General features: G+C 51.8%; 11 protein-coding genes across 11 annotated transcripts; 7 read left to right on the plus strand and 4 right to left on the minus strand.

Moving 5' to 3' along the window:
* Positions 1-301: 301 nt before the first annotated feature.
* CPAR01_03047 (kelch domain-containing protein) lies at positions 302-2,579 on the minus strand (the record flags this gene model as incomplete). The annotated part of the gene is made up of 4 exons (XM_060487334.1): positions 302-577; positions 636-905; positions 957-2,453; positions 2,532-2,579. The coding sequence occupies 4 exons, from the start codon at positions 2,577-2,579 to the stop codon at positions 302-304; spliced, it is 2,091 nt and encodes a 696-aa protein (XP_060354662.1).
* A 1,649-nt stretch (positions 2,580-4,228) lies between these two features.
* On the plus strand, positions 4,229-5,847 carry CPAR01_03048 (diacylglycerol acyltransferase; the record flags this gene model as incomplete). Its single annotated transcript, XM_060487335.1, has 2 exons — positions 4,229-4,474; positions 4,537-5,847. 2 exons carry the CDS (start codon positions 4,229-4,231, stop codon positions 5,845-5,847), a joined length of 1,557 nt encoding a protein of 518 aa, XP_060354663.1.
* Positions 5,848-6,474: 627 nt separating this feature from the next.
* CPAR01_03049 (apurinic endonuclease) lies at positions 6,475-8,009 on the plus strand (the record flags this gene model as incomplete). Its single annotated transcript, XM_060487336.1, has 3 exons — positions 6,475-6,832; positions 6,891-7,502; positions 7,570-8,009. The coding sequence occupies 3 exons, from the start codon at positions 6,475-6,477 to the stop codon at positions 8,007-8,009; spliced, it is 1,410 nt and encodes a 469-aa protein (XP_060354664.1).
* Positions 8,010-8,807: 798 nt separating this feature from the next.
* On the minus strand, positions 8,808-12,561 carry CPAR01_03050 (uncharacterized protein; the record flags this gene model as incomplete). Its single annotated transcript, XM_060487337.1, has 2 exons — positions 8,808-10,966; positions 11,022-12,561. The coding sequence occupies 2 exons, from the start codon at positions 12,559-12,561 to the stop codon at positions 8,808-8,810; spliced, it is 3,699 nt and encodes a 1,232-aa protein (XP_060354665.1).
* A 721-nt stretch (positions 12,562-13,282) lies between these two features.
* CPAR01_03051 (uncharacterized protein) lies at positions 13,283-14,560 on the plus strand (the record flags this gene model as incomplete). Its single annotated transcript, XM_060487338.1, has 1 exon — positions 13,283-14,560. One exon carries the CDS (start codon positions 13,283-13,285, stop codon positions 14,558-14,560), a length of 1,278 nt encoding a protein of 425 aa, XP_060354666.1.
* A 730-nt stretch (positions 14,561-15,290) lies between these two features.
* CPAR01_03052 (uncharacterized protein) lies at positions 15,291-16,250 on the plus strand (the record flags this gene model as incomplete). The annotated part of the gene is made up of 1 exon (XM_060487339.1): positions 15,291-16,250. The coding sequence occupies one exon, from the start codon at positions 15,291-15,293 to the stop codon at positions 16,248-16,250; it is 960 nt and encodes a 319-aa protein (XP_060354667.1).
* Positions 16,251-16,290: 40 nt separating this feature from the next.
* On the minus strand, positions 16,291-17,112 carry CPAR01_03053 (uncharacterized protein; the record flags this gene model as incomplete). Its single annotated transcript, XM_060487340.1, has 2 exons — positions 16,291-16,920; positions 16,981-17,112. The coding sequence occupies 2 exons, from the start codon at positions 17,110-17,112 to the stop codon at positions 16,291-16,293; spliced, it is 762 nt and encodes a 253-aa protein (XP_060354668.1).
* A 336-nt stretch (positions 17,113-17,448) lies between these two features.
* On the plus strand, positions 17,449-18,147 carry CPAR01_03054 (uncharacterized protein; the record flags this gene model as incomplete). Its single annotated transcript, XM_060487341.1, has 1 exon — positions 17,449-18,147. One exon carries the CDS (start codon positions 17,449-17,451, stop codon positions 18,145-18,147), a length of 699 nt encoding a protein of 232 aa, XP_060354669.1.
* A 417-nt stretch (positions 18,148-18,564) lies between these two features.
* CPAR01_03055 (uncharacterized protein) lies at positions 18,565-19,302 on the plus strand (the record flags this gene model as incomplete). Its single annotated transcript, XM_060487342.1, has 3 exons — positions 18,565-18,708; positions 18,792-18,947; positions 19,003-19,302. The coding sequence occupies 3 exons, from the start codon at positions 18,565-18,567 to the stop codon at positions 19,300-19,302; spliced, it is 600 nt and encodes a 199-aa protein (XP_060354670.1).
* A 154-nt stretch (positions 19,303-19,456) lies between these two features.
* CPAR01_03056 (calcineurin-like phosphoesterase) lies at positions 19,457-20,257 on the minus strand (the record flags this gene model as incomplete). The annotated part of the gene is made up of 1 exon (XM_060487343.1): positions 19,457-20,257. The coding sequence occupies one exon, from the start codon at positions 20,255-20,257 to the stop codon at positions 19,457-19,459; it is 801 nt and encodes a 266-aa protein (XP_060354671.1).
* Positions 20,258-20,933: 676 nt separating this feature from the next.
* Positions 20,934-21,818, plus strand: CPAR01_03057 (TPR domain-containing protein; the record flags this gene model as incomplete). The annotated part of the gene is made up of 1 exon (XM_060487344.1): positions 20,934-21,818. The coding sequence occupies one exon, from the start codon at positions 20,934-20,936 to the stop codon at positions 21,816-21,818; it is 885 nt and encodes a 294-aa protein (XP_060354672.1).
* Between the last annotated feature and the right edge of the window lie 23 nt (positions 21,819-21,841).

A 21,841-nucleotide genomic window follows, 5' to 3' on the forward strand; every position in this document is an offset into this window, starting at 1 on the left:
AGTCTTTGCTGGGTATCAATGGTATCTGGAGTGGAATATTCGATGGAGAGAAGTGGTGCGTCTAAGACTGGACCAGGACGTGACGAGGGGCAAAAGATGGCAGAGCGGGAGTGACGCGCAGTCACGTGCCCCACTTTCCCAGTATTCGGTGACATCTTTCTCGCCGCCTTCCAGGCTCCAAAGAGATGGCTGCCTACCTGATTTACACAAGATCGAGTAAGGGTAAAGTTTTTGCCATGAGAAATTGGCATATTCAGCGTTTTTATGTCCCTATACTATTTGCATCTTTATGCTGAAGTGATCATCGTCTTCTGGCGCCACCGGCGGCAGCAGCATCGCCTCTCTCCGCAAGAGATACAACCTCACTAATACCAGCAGCCTCCTGCTCCTCCTCCAACGCCGTGATCTCCTCTCTGCAATCCCACCACTTCTCCTCACTGAGCTCAAAGGCCTTGGCCTTGATCTCCTTGATGGCGAGCGTCTCCGGCTGGATGTTCTTCCAGCGAAGGTTGGTCATGAGAATCTCCTGCCACTCGTTCGTGGTGCGCACGAAGAAGTCACGTCTTGTCTCGAAGGGCTGTTATGTGTAAGTTAGCATGGTTGCAATTCCGAAGATAGGCGCTGGTAAGGCTTACTCTTGGGTGCGGGAGACCGTCATCGACGGTTTCGGCCGCCTCGGTATCGTCATCCTCTGTCGCGCTCGTAGGAGCAGTCGAGGAGGTTGCGTTGGTCGTTTCGGAACCGGCAACAGAGGCCTCATCACCCTGCTTCTTCTTGCGCTTGCTCGGCGTGTAGAATGGCTTCTTGTCCTCCTCTTCCATCTCGATGTCGCCTTCTTCATCCTCCTCATCGTCATCATCTTCATCGTCATCTTCATCGTCATCATCGTCTTCGTCCTCGGACTCCTGAAATGCTATTAGTGAAAAGACCCCGTCTCCAAAAGTTATCTGACTTACGATCCAGTCATCGACAGGCCTGTTGAAAATTTCTTTACACCCGTCCATTTTGCCAAGATCCACTGCGTACAAGTCGTCAAACGTGAACTCGCGGTCCTTGGCCTCGAAAGTGCCGCCATAGATGTAGAGCACATCATCCTGCACAGCCAACTGAGCATTAAACCGTTGGTGCGGCAGCTCCATCGTGATCGGCATTTCTCTCAAAGGGGTTGCGTCCTCATCGGGCTCCTCCTCCTTCTTCTCAATTTCTATGTCGTCGGCATCCTCCAAAGACTTGCCAGTCTCCAAGGCAGCCAGCTGACGAAGGAGTTCCTCCTCTCGATCCTGGGCACGAGCACGACGGCCTCCACGCTGCTCAGCCGGGTTGGCCTTTTTTTGTTGACGGGCCTTGCGAAGGGCAAGCGGGAAGAAACGGTTCCTCTCAATGTTCCACGCAAAAAGCTCTCGGAAGAACTCGCTGTCCATGCCCTCTTCGCTATCCTCAACATCGTGCACGCCTCCAAAAAGGATTCCACGACCCTTGTGCCATGCCATGGTGGCGCCTGCGCGCTTGGGGCTGGGAGCATTGGCAGGCTTCTTGCGCCGTTCCCAGCGAACGACTGGAGGCGCTGTCGGGGGCGATCCGTCAGGCGGCAAAGACATCCTCAGGAAGAAACAGTCATCGTGAACCATTGGCTTCAAGATGTTCTTCTGTCCTTGGCTTGAACCCCTGGCCTGCTTGTTGGCCGCTACGGTAGCCTTCACTCTTGAATAACCTCCATAGAGAACAGCACCCTGCTCGTGAGGAAGAAACGTGAAAGAAGACCGGGCATCAGGCTTCAACTGTGCAGGGGGCAGAGTCGGGCTGTGCCAGGAGAAGTTTTGGGTATCAAAGATCCACACATCGGCAAGATACTTGGTCTGGTTTGAGGTATCCTGGAAGCCACCAAATAAGATGATATACTGCTTCCAGTATGTCATGCGGTGACCACTCCTGGCGGGGGGCGTCTTGCCCTTGCACTCAATCTTTGTCCATTCTCTCGTGGCAGGCTCCAACCTCCAGAAGTCCGAGTAGTGATGGAACGTCCCTTGCTTTGGCGACGAGAACTCTCCGCCGAACAAGTAGACATGATTGGGGTTTGAGGCCCTCGTCCACGCGTGTCCAGAGCGCGGCAAGGGTGCGTTCGGGGACGTCACGCACCTCCACTCATCACGGTTGATGTAGTAGATGTGCAGGTCGTTGAAGAAATGAGCGAGCGAGCCATTGAAGTACTCGCCACCAAAGAGCAGCAAGTTGTTGCTGTCACAGGGCGAGGCCATAATGGTGGAAGCAGAACGGGCCTTGGGAGGTCCCTCGCACACGGTCTCCGTGACTTTGAGGAATTGCTCCTGCTGCTTCTTGTACTCCTCAAGCACTTGCTCGAGGTCAACATCCTCGGCATCGCTCCCCTCGAGTTTTGCAGTCTTGGTCTTTGCCTTCTTCTCGCCCTTGTTGGCCTGCTTCTGCTTCTTTGCAGCCTACTCCATATCAAAGTTAGGCACAGTGTCTCTGCTTGCTCTTGGGAGCCCTTGAAGACGAGGCAGTGGAACACGTACTAGCTTAGCTGCCTTCTCGTCACTTTTCCCCTTCTTAGCCTTGGCCATTGTGAAAGACTTGGGTAGAGGGCCGTGAGACGTGCGGACAGATCAGTTCAAATATTGACGTTTGTGACGTCGGCGGGGTGAATGGTGGGATGATGATGGTGGGGTTCACTTCCTTGGGGAAAATTTGAGTCCAGTCATGGAGGGGCAATTTGCATTGGTCGATACAGTCATCATCTCTCCGCATCTACTGTGCCTTTGCGCATTTTGGGCGCAATGAACAGTGCGGATTGATATATCGAGCCTGCAAGTATTCGAAGCCACAGGTCCGGGTTCGACGCCATGAGGTCAATTGATCATTCACAATGATTCTCTTACAACAGAAGACCGATCCATGCATGTTGAATCTTGATGCGGCATGCACGTTGCCGGCTCAGTGGTAGGTTTAGATGTCGCGTGCTTCCCCTGCCGTTCACCCGATCCCTCGACAATTGACTTGGCACGGGCCGGAAGCTGACTGGTCGCTGTCTCTTTGGAGTCTCTGCCCTTCAAGATGGCATTGACAGCTGGTGATTTTCACATGTTTGAGCTGGTCCAGCCCCACTGAGGCTTTTCGCCAGTGTTGAGGATGGCAAAGGAGCTCTGGCCAAGGTCCCAGGGAGGCGTCCGTGAACATGCGAGGTACCTCGTCGCGTTTGCTTCCTTCCGTGCTTCCTTATCCCATAGCTTTGTCTTAGTTAGGTAGGCAAGTCTCAGACCAACAGCTCAACGACGCTATGTTCGAGACAGACGCGTCGATCGTTTCCGAGCATCTAATGCAAGCCTATGAAGCCTTGTTGTATCTTCCGTGAAAGGTGAATCGTTTCTATGACGGCCTCCAATTCTCATGAATTGGTTGGAAACCGCGCCAGTCAATCGGGATCCGATTCTCGTAAGAAGAATAAGGCCATTCTTAAGGCTTGATAATCACATGCAAATTAGGGATTGGGTGGTGATGAGAAGAAGGGATGGAGTCTGACCAGGGTGCTTATCAACACATCGTGGGTTGTGCATATCTCGCATATTATGTATGTTTATGCACAATTTATGCACAAAAGACAGCTTCTTCTGTGCTCAGGGGGGCTGTCGTAGACTGTAGCCGCTTGCCGGTATGCGGACGGGATCCAATCCGTAACGTCATCGTCATTGGCGGCAGCTCCGGGGTGCTAGCTGCTGATGCTCCCACGCACACCCACGTCCCTCTCTCTCATCCGCACCCAGCGTAATGCACCCAACCTGCCCTCGTTTCGCAACATCAGGCTAGCTGCCACCAAACAACCTTTCCGCTCTCCCTTTGTGCATTCCTTCGCCTGCTCCCTCATAGACTTCGGACCCTGTGCGCCAAAAAGTTTCCGATCATCTCTGCTCAAACCACCGCTCTTACTGAATCAAGCCGTGGGTCTTCGATTAGCAAAGGAGGTCTCCTCCGAGCTCCCAGCCTACGCCCACGCCGCACGCCTGTCCGAGGTCCGGCCCTGCCGCCATCCGACGCCGACGCAACCATGTCTAACTTTGGGGACGGGACCAAGGTGGCTGTCATTTCAGGTAAGAGACAACCTGCTTTATAAACGCTCTTGGACTCCGCATCTTCTCTTTGTACACATTCCCACCGAGAGCTGGACCTGGGTTGCCGATATCGACATACGAGCCGCCATCATTCAACATCCGCCATCATGCCTCGCAAGAAGGGTTCCGCAGCTCGTTCCAAGTCGCCAACCAAGAGGCAACCTGTCAAGAAATTCAGCAACCCTCAGCTCGCGTCGCAGGCAGCTGAGTCTGGGAACAGCAAGATTAACGTTGTAGCAGAAGCTCCAGAGCTTGGGCCACCAGCGTCCTCAACCAACGACAAGCAGGCTCCTGATGATACCGAGAGACCTGTCGCTGAGAGAAAGGAGTCCAGTCACGAGTACAGCGCCACTGTAAGTCAACATGGATTGAATTAGCTGTTGTGGCATCTTATTGACCATGCTCTCTCCAACAGGGCCTAGACGATTCCCCGAAAAGCCCAAGCAGAGGCCATCGACGATCCCCATCCTCGGCGAGAAGCAACGGCAGTAAGGCCGAGGAGAACGACAGCAATGGCAATGCTGTTGACCCTGAAAAGAGCTTTGGTAGCGAGGGCACCGCCGATGAGACTCTCGTCGATGGATTTGATGTTGACAGATCAGAGTCAACAAGCATTAAGGGAATGAGCGACGACAACTACCCACGCCTCACTCTCGCAGCACAAGGCCGAAGGAACAGCCATCGCTTCGGATTGAAGGCTGCAGGCATCCGCTTCGCACCTCTTCAGGTCCCCTTTCAGCGCCGTCTCCAGACCGGAGCCGTTCTGTTTCACGGCCTATCCATTCTGACCTTCGTCTCAATCTTCTTTTTCCTCGCGGCAATCCCTTTTACCTGGCCACTCTTGGTCCCTTACCTCATTCACCTGTCACTCTCTGGCGTTGCCTCCAATGGCAACTTGAACCTACGGTCGGAATGGCTACGATCGCTTCCCATTTGGAAATTCTTCGCTGATTACTATCCTGCTGAGCTCCATAAGACTCACGACCTTCCACCGACAAGGAAGTACATTTTCGGCTACCACCCTCATGGAATCATTTCACACGGTGCTTTCGCGGCATTTGCGACCAATGCCCTCGGATTCGCCCAGAAGTTCCCCGGGATCACCAACTCATTGTTGACACTCGACAACAACTTCCGAATCCCCTTTTACCGCGACTACATCCTGTTCATGGGCGTTCGATCTGTGTCTAAGGAGTCGATCTGGAACACGCTGAGCAAGGGCGGCGCCAATGGCGAGGGAATGGGACGTGCAGTCACCATTGTTGTGGGTGGTGCCAGGGAGTCACTCGAGGCTCAGCCCGGGACTCTCAGACTGATCCTGAAGGGACGCAAGGGCTTTATCAAAATGGCGCTGCGGACCGGAGCTGACCTCGTGCCCGTGCTGGGTTTTGGCGAGAATGACCTCTACGACCAACTCAGCCCGAAAACCCATCCTTGGGTGCACAACTTCCAGATGTTTGTGCTTCGCGTCTTTAAGTTTACTCTCCCTGCTCTTCATGGCCGGGGAATTCTTAACTACGATGTTGGTATGATGCCGTATCGCAGACCGCTCAACATTGTGGTTGGCAAGCCTATCAAGGTCACCACGTCACCCACAGCACAACCTACTCAGGAAGATATTGACCGGCTTCATGACCTGTACATGGCCGAACTTCAGAAGATTTGGGATACTTACAAAGACCAGTTCGTACCTGAGCGCAAGGCCGAGCTTCAGTTCATTGCTTGAAGTAGCATAGCACAGCTGCGAGCAGTAGTATATCCTTTTTCTTGCAACTCTTCTTTAAGTTTGGTACTCCGTTCTTGTCTTACTCACGTCAAAATACGGTAGCGGCGGTTGAATTTGGCGCCTGGAGGGTATTCGGGTTGAAAAGGGGTAAGCAAAGTACACTATACATCGGAATGGCTAGGTGCAGTTTTAGCAAACACTACGGTATGCAATTGAAAGTCTGATCAAATTCATACTGGTTCTAATTTAATATACTGGGACGATGGAAATGTTTGTGAATGACCTTGGTCAAATTGGGAGATTTCATTCAAGTAAGGCAAAGCGTCAAGTACGGAGAACAGCAGCCAGGTCGAGCACAGACTCTACCCGTACAGCTGCATTACCTTGTTACCTACTTAATTGCTCATCAAAGTCACCTGACATCGCGCATGTATGACGCGGATCTCGACGCGTGCCAATCACTGGCCCGCCGACGACGAGTCTTTGCTTTTTTGGAAGACCCGATTCCTACTTCTCCATCTGCCCCCTCTTTCTTTCAATCTCTCGAGAATTGGTCCTTCTAGATACGCATCTTGTTGCGAAGATCATTCACCTCAGCGCGAATTGAGAAGAAGAGAACCCAAAAAAATGCCTCCCCGCACCTCTGCACGCAGAAAGGCGCAAGCAGTCGTCGAGACCAAGGTCGAAGAGACGACCACCACGAAGGCGAACGGCGCTAAGACCACAACAGTCGCTGCAACGAAGACGAAAACCGTAGCCGCCGCCAAGAAAGCACCAGCAAAGCGCAAGGTGCCCTCAGAAGACGAGCACGAGGCCTGCGGAAGCTGCGCTGAAGAAGAGGAAGAGAAGCCCGCGAAAAAGAGAAAGACCACAGTAGCGAAGGGCAAGGCGAAGAAGGAGGACGATATGCCATTGACAGACAGGACAGCAGTGTCTTCGCTGAAGAGAGCGATGTACATTGGTGCCCACGTCAGCGGCGCTGGCGGTCAGTATTCGCGACGCCTCCTTATCCTCAATCCTTTGCGCTGACAGTTTTACCACAGGTGTACAAAACTCGATCCAGAATGCCGTCAATATCGGTGCCAATGCTTTTGCCCTCTTCCTCAAGTCGCAAAGGAAGTGGGAGAGTCCTCCCCTGGCAGCCGATGCCAGAGACCAATTCGTATCCCTCGCAAAGGAAAATAATTACGATGCCGCCGCACACGTCCTTCCCCACGGCTCATACCTCGTCAACCTCGCCCAAGTGGATGCCGATAAGGCGAAGCAGGCATACAAGAGCTTCATAGATGACCTTCAGCGGTGCGAGCAGTTGGGCATAAAGCTGTACAACTTCCACCCGGGCAACACTGGAGGGGAGGCTCGCGAGGAGGCGTGCGGGCGCATCGCGGCGCAGCTCAACACCGCGCACAAGGCGACGAAGAAAGTGATTACAGTGTTGGAGAACATGGCAGGCACTGGCAATGTCATTGGTACAAAGTTTGAGGACTTGAAGCAAATCATTGACAAGGTCGAGGACAAGGAGCGAGTCGGTGTGTGCATTGACACTTGCCATGCCTTTGCGGCAGGATACGACTTGCGGACGCCGGAAAAGTTCCATGAGACGATGAAGGAGTTTGACGAAGTCGTCGGTAATAAGTACCTCAAGGCGTTCCACCGTAAGTCTCAACTGCCCTGGTCCAGATCACTCGGTACTGTAAGAACGTCATTACTGACACAACAAAGTCAACGACAGCAAGGCACCCTTCGCCTCCCACCGCGACCTCCACGCCAACATCGGCACAGGCTTCCTCGGTCTCCGAGCCTTTCACAGCCTCGTCAACCACGAGCCCTTCCAGAATCTCCCCATGGTCCTTGAGACGCCCATCGACCACAAGGACGCCAATGGTAAGATCGTCGAGGACAAGAAGGTCTGGGCGGACGAGATCAAGCTCCTGGAGAGCATGATTGGCATGGACGCCGAGAGCGACGAGTTCAAGGCGCTCGAGGTGGAGCTGCAGAAGAAGGGCGCAGGCGAAAGGGACAAGATACAGGACCAGGTCGACCGCAAGGCTGAAAAGGATGCCAAGAAGGGGACCAAAGGGGCCAAGGGGGCCGCGAAGAAGGGCGCGGCGGCTGGGAAGGGTAGGAAGAAGAAGGTCGAGACTGACGATGAGAGCGAGTAAGAGGACTGGACTGGGTTCGATGTCTGGACTGTGTATCAATATGTACCTTGTCACGTTATGAGCGACTGGATGGTTCGCCGTGTAAAATCCAATTATAAGCCCGGAACAATAGTCTAAGAGGCAATATAGCCACAGTGACATATTCCATAGCCCTGGGATCTATGTACGGTGAGTTCGAGGCATCTAGGAAGTTCTGCGATCAGGCGGGCTCGTCGACCTCGGCCTCGTGATGTGACCTGTCCTACCCATCTCTCGTCAGATGAACCAAGCACCAAACACTTGACTTATCCATGGAAACTTCAGGCTCGAGGAGGCCTTTTATCCGATCACGACAACATGCCCATATAGGTCCCCCAAACTTCATTCCAGTCACCAGCCAGCAGGCGCCTGTTTAGGTCGATAGGTCAGGTCAAACTGGCTGGGTGGTGGAGTGGTTAAAGGTCGACATCAATTTTCTACGCCAACTAGCCTACTCGACGACAGGCTCAGCGCATACGAGAGCACCCGAATTCGAATCCCAGCATGAGCACTAAGAGCTGTAGCCCCCAGTTCAGCCCCGGGGGGTGAACTCTTTTTTTGGTTTGTTTGTGTACATAACATGTATTAGATAGACGCTATTGTGATAGGATTCTTTTACGACCCGAGTCTAGGAAAACAGAAAGGCAAAAAAGAGACCGCACCAGTGGTATAAGTAGTTCGACGTAAACAATCTCCTTCCTCCTGTAGAGAGCCCGGAACGCCCACCTGCCGCTCCCCTCCGTCAAATCGTACGCAAGATAGGCATGTCAATACTCTCCCTCACCTCCTGCCCTTGGCAAAAGCCTCGACCTTACCGACAAGACTCTTCAACCCAACACCCCTTTCGCAATTACCCTCCAACCAAGCCTCCATCGTCTCCCTGACGCTACGCATGCTCTTGAGGACTGGCATGCGAGCGCCCTCCTCCGCGGCGACAAACGACCCAGGGTTAAGCAACAAATCGAAACACTCCGACCAGATCTCTGTCTGCCAGTACCGCTTGAGGCTCTCGCGAACGCGGTACTTGCGTCCCCCTGCCCCGATCCCGCCCTGGTCACAGCGAACCGTGTCAATGTACTTGCCAAACAGCAGGCAGTGAACGATGCCCGCGAGGCCGTGGTAGTCAATCTGCCACGTCCACGGCCGACCCTCGCGCATCTCGGCACAGTCTTGCGCGCTCGTCTTCCAGTCCGCGATGAAGCCCACCTCGGAAGCAAAGTTGCGCATGTCGATGCCGCGACCGAAATCAATGAGGGTCACGCCCCGCGCGCTCCAGCCGCCTGCGCCAGTAGCGCTATATTGCGTTGACAGAGGCTGGTCGTTGCCGCCGTGATCGAGGCGAAGGAGGCAGTTGTCAACTTTGAGATCGCCATGGAGCACGCCACGGGCATGTAGGGCCTCGACAGTGCGGAACAGTTCAATGGTGAAGAACATGGCCAGCTGCTCATCCATGACGGCAGACGGCTCGGCGCGGAAGAAGTTGACAACGTCGAGGACGCTGCCGTGGGGGTGATAGGGAAGGAAGAGGAAGCCCTCGTCCTGGTAGAGGTGGAACTCATGGGCGTAAGAAACAGAGGCGGCTGCGCGGTGCTGAGGGCCTAGACGCGTGTGTGCTAGACGCATCATGTGGAATTCCCAGGGTGTGGGGGGAAGTTCCATCTTGAGTGCTTCCAGGGGGCTGCGATGGTTGACGGCAAATGCGCCCTTGCCCATGGCCACGACCCCGTTCTCGTCCTTGTCCTCTTGGTCTGCGTCCGGGTTCTCAACCAGATATACCGGGGCAAAAGCGCCTGCACCGAGCTCTTTCCTGATGGTATATTCTGTCGCAATGTCGGGGAACTCGATTGTGACCATGGCACAAGCATTGCTAACTCTGTCTCCACCCTTGGCTGCCTTCGTCATGGCCTTAGCGAATTTGCGGATCTCATTGCCTTTTTCGTACTTCTCGTGGCTATGGTCGTAGAATCCAGGGTATGAGTCAAGAGAAGGATGCATATTGGCGAGGATCTCATTCCTCACGGCTTCATCTACTGGGTTGCATTGCAACTCCTTAATGATCGGTCCCTTGGGAGGTGCTGGCTTTGGTGGAGCAGACTTTGCCTTGCCGAGAAGGGGCTGGGCAATCTTGATAGGTCGAACTTCGCTCAGGACTTCCCTCAATGGGCTGCTACCCGGCTCTTCCATGTCAGAGTCCTCCTCATGGATAGTGGACTCATATTCCTCACGAGACGGAGTCTCGTACCTCGCCTTCCGTTCTGTAAACGCAAGAGAAGATTCGGTTCTCTCCGTAATCGGAGTCATGAAGGGGAGACGGTTATTGGCCATCTCGACCGGATCCCTAAACGGTCGTGTCCTGGGTTCATAATCCTCTGGGGGTATCGGAACGAAAATCGTCTTCGTTCTTGGCGGGTAATCCTCATCACCTTCCTCCTCTTCTTCGGCCTCCTGCTCATCGCCTGATTCTCTGCCATCCTGGGAGGCAGTCTGCTCATCTGGTAGAGGACCGGTACGCTCAGCGTAGTCCGGATTCATCAAGTCGGAAGCTTGGGTATCGTTTACACCGGCTTGGGTCGCGTCCTCGTCAAGAACAGGGACGTGCTTGCGCGTGGAGAAGTCAGACCATTCACTGATACTCTTGACATCCGAGCCATCTTCGTCCGCTTCTTCGGCGGCGTTGTCGTTTTCAATCAGGCGAGTAGTCATGGTGTTCTCAACCTCAGTGTAGTCGCCATCTGTCTCGTAGTCGTCGTCCTCGTCACTATCTTCCTCTTCGTCTTCTTCCTCCTCTTCCTCATCATCCAGAGGATTAGACTGAATGGGTTGGTTGAAAATCTCGTAGATCTCATCCGTAGCAGCACGAGTATGGAGCGTCATCGTTGGCTCAGCCGTGTTCCTCTTCTTCAACTTCGGCCTAGACGGTGAGTCTAGATTTGCTTTGACTATCAAATTGTCAGCTTGAACACGACATAACTTGTGGAAATGGAAGCCGCTTACTGATTTGAGTCTCGTTCACCTCCATCGTCTTCTTTTTCTTGCTCTTGACCCCCTTTTTCTTGACTATGGCTCCGTTCTCATCCATTACTACGGTTTCTGTGTGAACAACCATCTTCTCCCGTACTAGATGGCTGAGATCGTCAACCAAGGAAGGCTCAACGCTCATCATCTCGGAAGGGATCTCTTCAGTTAGTGATACGTCATCCCAGGAGACATCCAGCCAGCCTCGGTTCATGGCCCAAACTTCCTCAAAACCAAGCTCTGAGCCAGGTTCTTCGGGAGTGGGATAGAGAGCCTCGAGGCTAACAAAAATGCGCTCCTTCTTCCCGCTTACGGGGTTCACTACTGTTTGATTCTTTGATGGCACGAGTGTAATATGGGACTTGGACATTTGCGCTCGTGATGATCGTGATTGGGCTTTGGGTTGCACTTTTGCTTGCAACTGAGACTGAAATACATGAAACGCCATAAAGCCAAACATTAGTCCTATAATCATCAACATCCAGGCATTGGGAAGTTCAAGTAAATTGGTGCTTACCGTATCCTTGAAGATAGCCATCTTCGGAGCAGTGCTCTTCTTCCCGCCAGCCTTCAATGTCTCCCCTGCCCACGGCTTGGGCTCCATTACGTTCTCCTTCTTCCGGTCGCCCAGGGAGCCGATTGAATCCCATCCCTTCGAGCTTGGTCCACGCGACGACAACGCAGGAGGCGCGGAGTCGGCATCCGAGAAGATGGACATCTTAGCCTTGCCAGGCTTCGCCGCCGTTGTGCTCACGCCCTGGCTGGGTCGAGGGGCCTGGGGGTCCGCAGCTACAGCGGCCGCAGCGCGGGCGGCAGCAAAGGGGTCAATCTTTGCAGCCAAAGCGGGCCGCACGGTGGGAAGTGCTGGCGATGAGGGCTCGTTGTCGGCCTCGGGCTGGTGGGCAAGTCTCTCCTCGAACTCCTTGAACTTGCGAATCAGGCGCTGTACTGGTCTTGCCTCGCGCTCGATGCCGAGCTTGTACACCTCCTCTGCTTGACTCCATCTGCCAGCGCCCTCGAGCCAGGCGGCGTATTCTTCGTAGAAAAGGGCAAGTGACTCTCCGATGCTGTGTCGCGACAGGAAGAGGAAGGTTTCTCGCGGCGAGTCGGCGAAGAATTGAATGTACAGAATCCAGATCTTGAGGTATCTGGGGTCGTTCTTGTATTGTGATGAACCAATGAAGGTCTTAGTTGCGCGCTCGAGGAGCGTGTGAAGCTGAGATTGCGGTGTTGCTTGCGCCGAGGGGTATGCGTCCAGGGTCCATCGCACATAACGGTCGTAAATGTCTAGAGGATCGTCCGACTCGGAGATGTTTTGGAGTTCCTCTTCGTACTCGATTCTAATGCAATCGTTGACATTTTTGGTGTCTGAGGGTGTCGGTGTGTTCAGCTTCTGCAGAGGCGAGGGCGAGAACAGCTGAGCCAGCTTTTTGGCGGAGCGACCACTGGGCAGCGCCTGGATGTTTTCTTTCTGTGCTTCAATAACGTCAAAGTTGATGAGATCGTCGGAGGCTGCCATGGTTAGTATCGTCGCGGCAAGTTGCCGTCGCGTCTCCGAGTGATGTGGTGCTGGAGTACTGCGTCTAGGTTGTCGATGTTCAAGTTCGAAATGGGGTAGCGTTAGAAAAGGATGCCCAGTGTTGTGGTGTTGATTATTGATAACGATAACAGATCGGCCATGTGGGTCGTGTGGCACGTTGCTGGGACAACGATGGGCTTCACTTCGCTTATGTAATCGCTTGCTCTTCACCGAGCTCGGTGTGCCCTCATCGTCAGTTATTCAAACGGTACTTACCAGATTAGGAAGTAGCAGTACGCCTCCATTTATTCCGTTATGCTACTTCCATGTAATACTCCCACGTCATCCATTTCGACACAAAGGAAGAATCTCATCATGTAACAAAGCTTGAACCGTTTTGCGAATTTAATAATGACAAAAGATTTTAGCGTCAAAAAAAACCTCGGCCCTCCGTTTGGCCTCTTCTAGCGCTCGGTCCGTCTGATCTTAGTGGCCGGTTCTGCCCTTGTGCCCCTATCTTGTCCAGCCTCTTCTAATATGGAAGTAAAAAGTCAGAATGACGCCACCCCATTCACTCCCTTCTTGCCGACTTGATGTCACAGATTCGAGTTCGCTCATCGCAATACAGCCGATTTCTGCATGCTTCTTACATGTTGAACGGCCAATACATTTCGCACCTAGCTCTTAAAGAGCTGTGAACGCGTTGTAGAGGAGCATCGTCATGGAATACTCAACGCTGGCGACTTCGGGGTCAATGCTGATGCCGAAGAAACGCCTGCTGGACCTTCCCAACGAGCTCATCCGTTGCATCGTCGACTCCGTCGCTCTTTTGAGGAGAGACAGATACGATGGTGCTAGAGATATCCGGACCTTGTCGAATCTTTCACAAACTTGTCAAATATTTCACCTTCTCTGCAACTCTCAACTCTTTTCTAATATCAACCTGGATGAATCCAAAGACGCCGCTGGTCTTCTCATCCGGTCCCTCATCGAAACACCTGAACTTGGGGTTCATGTGCAACATTTGACATTACGCGTAATATGGGAGTCAGCCGAGCAATGTGAGAGGGGATTGCGGAAACGGCTTACACCAACTCATAGCAATGCGACAGGTCATCCGGGAACCTTACCCAATTTGCGGCACTTGGAACTGGAAGACCCTGCGGTGTACTTCATGAATATTCCCGAGGTTCCTCGCATATTCAATGGCCTGCTTGCCCTGCCTCCTCTCACTTCGATTCTTACGCGATACGACAACGATAGATGGGGAGGTCTCGCCCAACTCGCCGCGGCTGGACCCTTTGCCTTGGAGCAAATTCGTTTCCACGAAACTGCCATCCGCGGACCCGATTTATGCCGACTACTCCAGCTGTGCCCCGGTCTTCGAGTTCTCGAAATCGAGATTGACTATCACTTTTTCGCTCCTTGTTTCCAGCAAACCACACACCCGGGGATCACCACTCACCTATCGACGACGCTTTCAACACTCTGCCCGCGTTTGCAGAGACTTACGCTGTTACATGGGGACCTCTCAGCTCTTCGGACCCCCGATGAACCATGTCTTACATGTCTCACAGATTTGGAAGATCTGACTGTGTTGGAGACCGAATTGCCAACCATCTTCAGAAGTTCCGAAGACATGGCAAACGCAGACATCACTGCGCGTCTGCCGCCCAAGCTCACGCAATTGACTCTCCATGACATTTGGTACTCGGACCCAAGATACTGCCTGTACTCTTTAGCCCCAGGCTCTCGTCCTTGGATTCATGAGAGGTTAGATGCTAGCACTGAACCTCTGACTGTGATGCTGCTTCGTCTGGCATCATCATGCTTGGCCGGTCAACTACCTAGCCTCCGAAAGGTAGCCGTTAAGACTCCAACATACGAACACGACAGAGGCAATACTTCTGATGAAATTTCAAAAGCCTTTGCGAAGACTGGAGTTTTATTCGAGCTTATTTCCGCTCACTCAACATTTCCATGTCCATTAACGCGATAGCATCAGAGAATGGGACAAGTTTTTATGAGCAAATGTTTTGGCATAATTTCAGTGCTTACTTAGCTATAATTAGTAATTGAGTGAAATTTAGGTTTTGTTGAATACGACCGTTATTTCCACAACGTAAGTCTAGTGCTTTAATTCAGTGCTCTATGGTTTAATACTACTGTAGCCTACCTAAGTTACTCCCAGCCTGTACGAGGGTTTATCATGACTCCAGGGATTTCTCTTCCCCCACTATTGGTAGGTTTGGTTTGGCCGTAAGTGAGACATTTCTTTCAACAGAAAACATTCCCTAGAAATCTTGTCTTTGTTATTATTATAGCAAAACATAATGTATGGAGACGTGCACATGATATTACTTGGGTTGCAGCAGTTTAGGGAAAGATTGAAGAAGGTAGAGCAAGTAAAACAAAAGTCTCAGAAGACGCCGCCTGAACTTGCAGACACCAAAACCATTCAAATTGAGGTGCATGTGTCGTGGCTGCACTCAAAAAGCTCTGAACCGACTGCCGGGGCATTCCCGATCCGCACAGCGGGGTTCTTGCATCACGTCATACGGGCCGAACAATAACCTCTTCGACTATACCTCTACTAAGTACATTGCACTTCTAGTAATAAAACCAACGTCTTATCGACTCAAATAAGGCAGCAATTCGTACTTACCTCGAACGTCGAGAACAAGCTGCTCGGAAAAAACTTAGAACTTTTTACCCCTCACACTCTCACGATGCGTGTCGAAAAGTTCCTCCTATCGCCCCCGAGCCTGGAAGAGTTAGTCGAGCGACTCAAAGCTCCCTTGGACGCCAACTACAAGCACGCGTCAGTGGCTGTGGTCAATTGTCCCGACCTGCGAAAAGCACCTTTTCACTTGGCGACCGAGGGCCTCTCAGGGGAGGAAAAAATCGCAGATGTTGGCGGCCAGCCGAACCTCTTTCCCCGCCCCCGGCTTGACAGCATCTGGTCCATACCAGAGATTGGCAAAAATATGGAAATGAGCCCTGAAAAGGGCAGCTTGATCGGTGCCGGCGCCGGTCCTTTCCACGTCATCGGGCAGAACAGCGAGCTTGCGCCGAATCTTAGCTGGCAAGGGGGTCTTGACAAGGTCGATAACAAAAGTCAAGTCATCCAGATCAAACGCACCACCGGAGAAGTCAGCGTTGGAACGAGCCCTTCCGTAGACTGCGGTCTCATGGTCAACTTGTACGGCTCCTTGGGCGAGCCAGGACCGGTCCTCAAGATTACAGCAAAGGGCCGCAAGGGTTCTGAAAAGAGCTTTACCGAGTGTATCCGGAAAGGGCTGATTGCTGCATATGGCAACGAAAGAACTATCAGTCTCGGCGGAGCCTTTGTTGTGAAGGCAGGGAAGGCAACTTACCACATCATGCCTGATTTCCCTGCTGAGAGCGATCTGCCTTTTAAGGATAGAAAGGAAGTTGAGAAATGGTTGACCTTTCATGATTTCGATTCGCCCGTTGTGGGACTATGCGTATTGCACTCTGCGGATCCGGGCAACAAGATGGGCTTGAGGATTGAGCACACGCACGCGTTCTCTCCACTGGGAAAGAATGCTGGAGGTCACTATCATTACGAAGCCGAAGGAGAGGAAGACATTATTGAATATGAAGGATACTTCAATACTGCAAGGGCAATATACAGGATAGATAGCCCCGCGAATGTGAAAGGGTGAAGAATGATAGTATCAACATTACAATGACCTGCCCGATCCTTCAGTACCAGAGATCCTCATCCTCAGACTCTTCGTCAGGAATATTAAGGCTCTCTTTGAATTCCTTTGTCCACTGTCGGAGTGGCTTTTCACCGACTCGAAGCTCGTCGTAAAATGACTTCAGCGGTTCCGGCAGTTGTTTCGAGTCGAGCAAACCGTCGTCGTCAACATATTCCTCCATGTAGGCGATCATGGCCATGGCGAAGGAGCCCATTGTCTTGCCTGAGTCACGAGCATAGAGTCGCAGGTAAGCCTCTAACAGTATGTGAGATCTGGGTACGACAATGGAGGTGTCGGTAGATTTGAAAGCACCAGATCCGCGACCCGGTCGCCAGGGTGGAAGCACATCTCGGTTATGAGCAAGAGCAAATGTCGCTGATTGCTTGTCTTCGAAAGCTAAGAGGGAATCGTCAAAGTCTGGTAGAAACCATAGTGTTTCTGACTGTAGGTATAACCCTATGGTGAGCTCCGAGGATTTGATGTGCACATGAAATGCAGGCGGTGGTGTTCGGCGCTCAGGCGAGCTCGCAAAGCATAGTTCCACGGATGGGCATTGCTCGATTTCGGGTAATTCTGAAATAGCATCGGCGCCGACCGAAAGCATTTTATCCTGGACGACAAAATCTATAGACTTTCTGTTTGTTAGCCTTGGTATTCAAGACACCAATGCAAATGCTCGGAATGAACCTACCCCTATGATTGAAGGTACGCCGTGGACATTAAGCAGATAGTGTCCCCAGAGTACGCAGGGAGTTTTTGATGCGTTGAGGGCCGAGAAAACCGACTCTACAAATTGTTCTGAAGTTCGAAACATTCCGAGCATTTTTGGTCATTGAACAGTGCCTGCGACTCCAGTTTGTTCTTTGGAAATTGGTGATGTGTGATGAGATCATGGCCATTCAACGTATGACCTGAACAGCATGTGTATGTAAATATTGTTAGTGGTCAAGCAAGTTGGTTGGGTCTTGATATTTAACACAGGCCGCTGTATTTACCGCGGACGTGTGGAGACACTGCCTGCTGAAGAAGATGGCTAGGCGGCTGGGCAACCTCTCACAGCCAACTTGTCATCTACAACCCACACACTCCGCCTTCGAAGTCACGCTAGCACAGCAAGTATTACGCTTCCTTCATTTCCGCTCTTCATCTGGGGTACAACATGGACGCAGCGCATCGCTTTACTTATTTCGGAGCTTTGCCCCCAGAATTACGACTGCAGATATGGACGGAAGCGCTTTCGGTGCCATCCGTTTGGGCTGTGAATCGTAAAGCAACCGCAACCAACAACGCCAACAAGAGCCATCTGCCCCTCATCATGAACCATGTTGGTCCGGCTCCCTATCTAGCAGGCCTCGCTTGCAAGGAGTCGCGGCGGCTAATGGAACAATTATACGCCAAGCCCATACATAGACCAACGCACTCGGCGGCAAGTAGTGCGATTCATTGGATCGATCTGCAAAAAACGGTCGTCTCACTCGGGGACTACCGGTCCGCGGGGGCTTTGTTGGATGCATTCACTTTCGAAGACTTGGCAAGATTCCGCCATGTCGTTCTACAGTCATCACGGTTCTCTGATATGGCCAGGTTGTGCCAGCGCCTGGCCAACTCATGTCCCGGGTTGTGCACGATCATCATACACACGAATCACGCTGGCTGCCTTTTCACCGACCTTCGTTGTGAACCCTTGACCCAAGACATGGGTGCACTTTTTGTCAACATCCTGGAGGACCCGGCCGCCGGCCTAGATTGCAACCACTACGATATCATCCACTTTCGCAGTCTGCTGCTGGGCTATTTCGGCGACTCGCCTCCGACATTGCATTTCGCCTCCCCACCCGGAGCGACTCGCCAAGACTGATGTTGGTTCAGCCTTAGTTGTCGCGGCCTCTTCGTCACGTCTTGTTCGATGCCGTTGGTTGGTTTTATTGCTTAAGTTATTTGTCACTTTGTTGATTCGATGTTGGTTCGATGTTGATTCAATGTTGATTCAATGTTGGGACTGATATCAGCGTATCGCGGCTTGTCCCTGTATCATTCTCGATTCGGATAGAGGTGATTGCCTAGGCCCCTTGGTTACACTATGGTCTGGAGCTTCGCTGGGAGCCATGGCTCTTGGGGTCTAAAATGTTTGTTATATCAATGAACGCGCATGCTCTGTGTAACCTCTGAAAATCAATCTAGCATCACTGCACCTCGCTTCACCGATCACCAGTAACTATCTACAGTCTATTTATCCAAATATTTTTAGTGTTTTTTCTTTCTTTCGTTCGAGACCATGACTGAGAGAATTCTTCTTGAAAACGCTGCCTCTGAGGTTATCAGCATTCTGAAAGGCATCCCGGAATTTACTCATGCTCGAGTCGCCGTGATTGGCGGGTTAGCGCTGTGGAAGTATGTTCCTACTGGCAGGACCACTGAAGTATGTTTCACCAGCAGCTGGATGACTGTCAATCAGCTTTGCCAAAGTTCACCGAGACTCGCATCTGACTTTGATCAATGCAGGACGTCGACTTCATTATCAACATCGACAGTGCTCCGCATGGGATTAAACAGAAGTTGCTTTCTCTTCCAAACTCTCCATTCGTTCAACAGGCACAGTTCTTCTATTACAAGCAAGGAACAACTTTGGTGCAAGTTGATATCACTCCCGGATGGCAGGTCAGTTTAAACATTGAATCAATGGCACGCTAGCTCTCTGACATTCGTACCATAGTCCCCTTACATGCCGGCTGCCGCCACAGAAATCGGGAGGATACCTCATGGTTCTGTTCCATATATATCACCTACGGACCTTATTGTCTTCAAGATCAACTCTTGCGGCTTGAGGGCTCAGGTGAACAAGAAACGTACCGATGCTTTGGATGCGGTGACGTTGCTGGAACTCGAGACCAGAAAAGGGCCGTTGACTCTCAACAGCGCCCAAAGAACCGTTGTGGAGCAATGTATTGCAGACGTTGTGGCACACGGCCCCAAAAACGCTCAATGGTGGAAGCAGCGTCTCGGTTTGCGTTGATCTAACTTCCGGGCTCCTGTACAATGCATAGCATGATCCTGGTGGAGTGCTTGCTGTTTATTTGCTGTCTGTACATTCGTTCTAGACTCCTTTGCCCCCACAGTGTGCTGTGTGCAGTCAAAGGGCGCTGTGTTCAACCCTTGAGTATCTTCGATCATATCTTAATGACCTTATTCTCGTCGAATCCTGCTGCCTGCGCGAAGTAATATCCTCGCTGATTCGCAATCAGCCTCAGGGGCTCTGTATCGCCTTCCCTCTCAACGCTGAAATCACAGTTGTAGTGCGTATGACCAAATGCCCAAATCTTGACTCTGGCGCTTTTGAAGCAGTCCTCCTTTGATAAATCCGTGGCAAAACCACTGGTGATGGGACTATGTGCATGCCTTGGATCAGACGCCCGAGCATCCCTCGTCGGACTCCAGTGTGAAAATATGATGATTCTGGCCTCAGACTTTTCGAGCTCTGCGACTTGGGAATTGAGCCAAGAAAGATCTCGTTTGTGGGCTTCGTTATGCGAACTGATTTCCCAATCTTCGATTTGGAAGAAGTCCTGGAGTCCCATGCTGACTGAATCGGCGCTTTCAGGCGGGATGAAGGAGAACAGGCTGCAGCCTAAGATGACGATATTGGAGTCTGGTACCTGGAACATAGAGCGGTCGAGTAGTACAAAGTCTCCCAGTGACGATTTTTTCTTTGCAGCTGCTTGAAAATCCTGGAGAATTTTGAGAGTGAAATCCCACCTTGAGTGATAGGCTTCATGGTTTCCAGGAACGAATAGAACAGCGCGAAATTGCTGAAGCTGCTGTGTCAAGAAAGCGAGGCACTCCTCCTTGTGCGCAGCAACGTTTCCTATGTCGCCAAGAAGGCCTAGGTAAGGTGCCTGTGGCACGATTTCGAACATATCGTAAGCTCTCGGGGACTCAAGATGAAGGTCGGAAACTATTTGGATAGCCATTCTGAGGAAGAGCGGGGGATTTCTCAATTATGGAAAATCGTGGTGTTGGTTGGTGAAAGATAATGTTTATTTGCAAACGAAAACGCATCCCTGCTTAGGCCCAATAAACATAGTGCGATAAATGGATTATACGTACTGGACACTGTGTTAAGGAGAACCGGAATTGTTACCAGTCGCTCTTATTCGCAGACAGTGCTTTCCACCGTTCCAAAATTAGACAACATTGAATGATCCAACACCAAAAATGATCACCCATTTGTGCCTGATCATGGTTATCTAGACATAAGCTGCCGTCAGACGTGCTATAAGCTACATGCCTATAGTTTTACAATCATCAAGCAGTAGCTTGACAAGTGGCAACTGAATGGAGGTAATTGAGATGATTGATATTATTTAACACTGGAGACAAGTGGGCTTGAGCGGGTGCAAGCTTGAAAGGAGCTGAATCTTGATGGTTGAATACTCATAGGGTATTGTAGTACCTCAAGTCTGTGAAACTTTAGCGATAAGAGACGCGAGAACCTTTGGCGTCCCAGTATGTCTTTGAAATCGGCAATCTCCGCAATCGCCCCCTTGCCTCTTTAGGCCACGGAATATTTTCCTCTGTCAGGGGCCGCTCAAACCTTCAATGTCAACACATCACTCGCAAAAACAACCAACTTACTAGCGTGCTAAGATGTTCACTGTTCGACAGGCAATCGGGAAAGGCCTCGGGGTCTTTGCTTCGAGACCAATTCTCACAGGCCAAAGGATCCTCACAGACCAAGCTCTACTCACAATCACATCCTCAGATAGCAACTCGATCTTGCGACAAGCCCAACTTCTCTCAACAACTGGCCGGGACTCATTACTCTCGTTATCAACCAATCCCAGCAAGTCAAGCATCTTCAGCTGGCTAGAGTCAATATGGCGAAGCAAGTCTGCTCCACAAGACACAGTGTCTAACCACACCATTCTCAATATCTTTCGGAACAACAACTTCAACATTGGCAACCAGACCCAAGCGCTCTTTCCTCAAGTTGCGCGCTTGAACCACTCATGTGTCCCTAACGCGCAAGGAAACTTCAACAAGGACTTGAACGCATTCACCATTCACGCTACCAGAAACATTGAGCCGGAAGAAGAAATCACAATCTCCTACCTCGACGAACATCTGGGCCTGCGGCAATCCCGACAGACCGCGTTGCATGACGGGTACGGCTTCACTTGTGGATGCTCTGCTTGCAGTCCGACCACCTCGTCAGAAGCCGGCGAGGTGCGCCGGGCGGAGATTCAGCGCAAGCTGGAGCTCTTCGCCGAAGCTGCTTCTGAGGATCCGGAGGACGAGTTCAAGATGATGCTTGCGCTCTTGGACGCTCACGAGGCGGAGGCTATCCGCGGACGGGAGGTCTCGACGATGTATATCGCTACCGCTCGTAAAGCGTTTGACTTGGGAAAGCGAGAGGAAGGACGCGAGCTGGCGTTGAAGGGCCTGCAGCTCGAGAAGGAGGCTGTGGGTGATGACAGCCCTTTCTATGCTGCTACTCTGGAAGCAGTACAAGCGCTGGGGGTTGAGATTTGAGTCTGGGTCAACGAAGTAGGCAT

This window comes from Colletotrichum paranaense (assembly GCF_030867605.1).
Source record: "Colletotrichum paranaense strain IMI 384185 chromosome Unknown Scaffold_2.1, whole genome shotgun sequence".
Classification (NCBI taxonomy): Eukaryota; Fungi; Ascomycota; class Sordariomycetes; order Glomerellales; family Glomerellaceae; genus Colletotrichum; species Colletotrichum paranaense.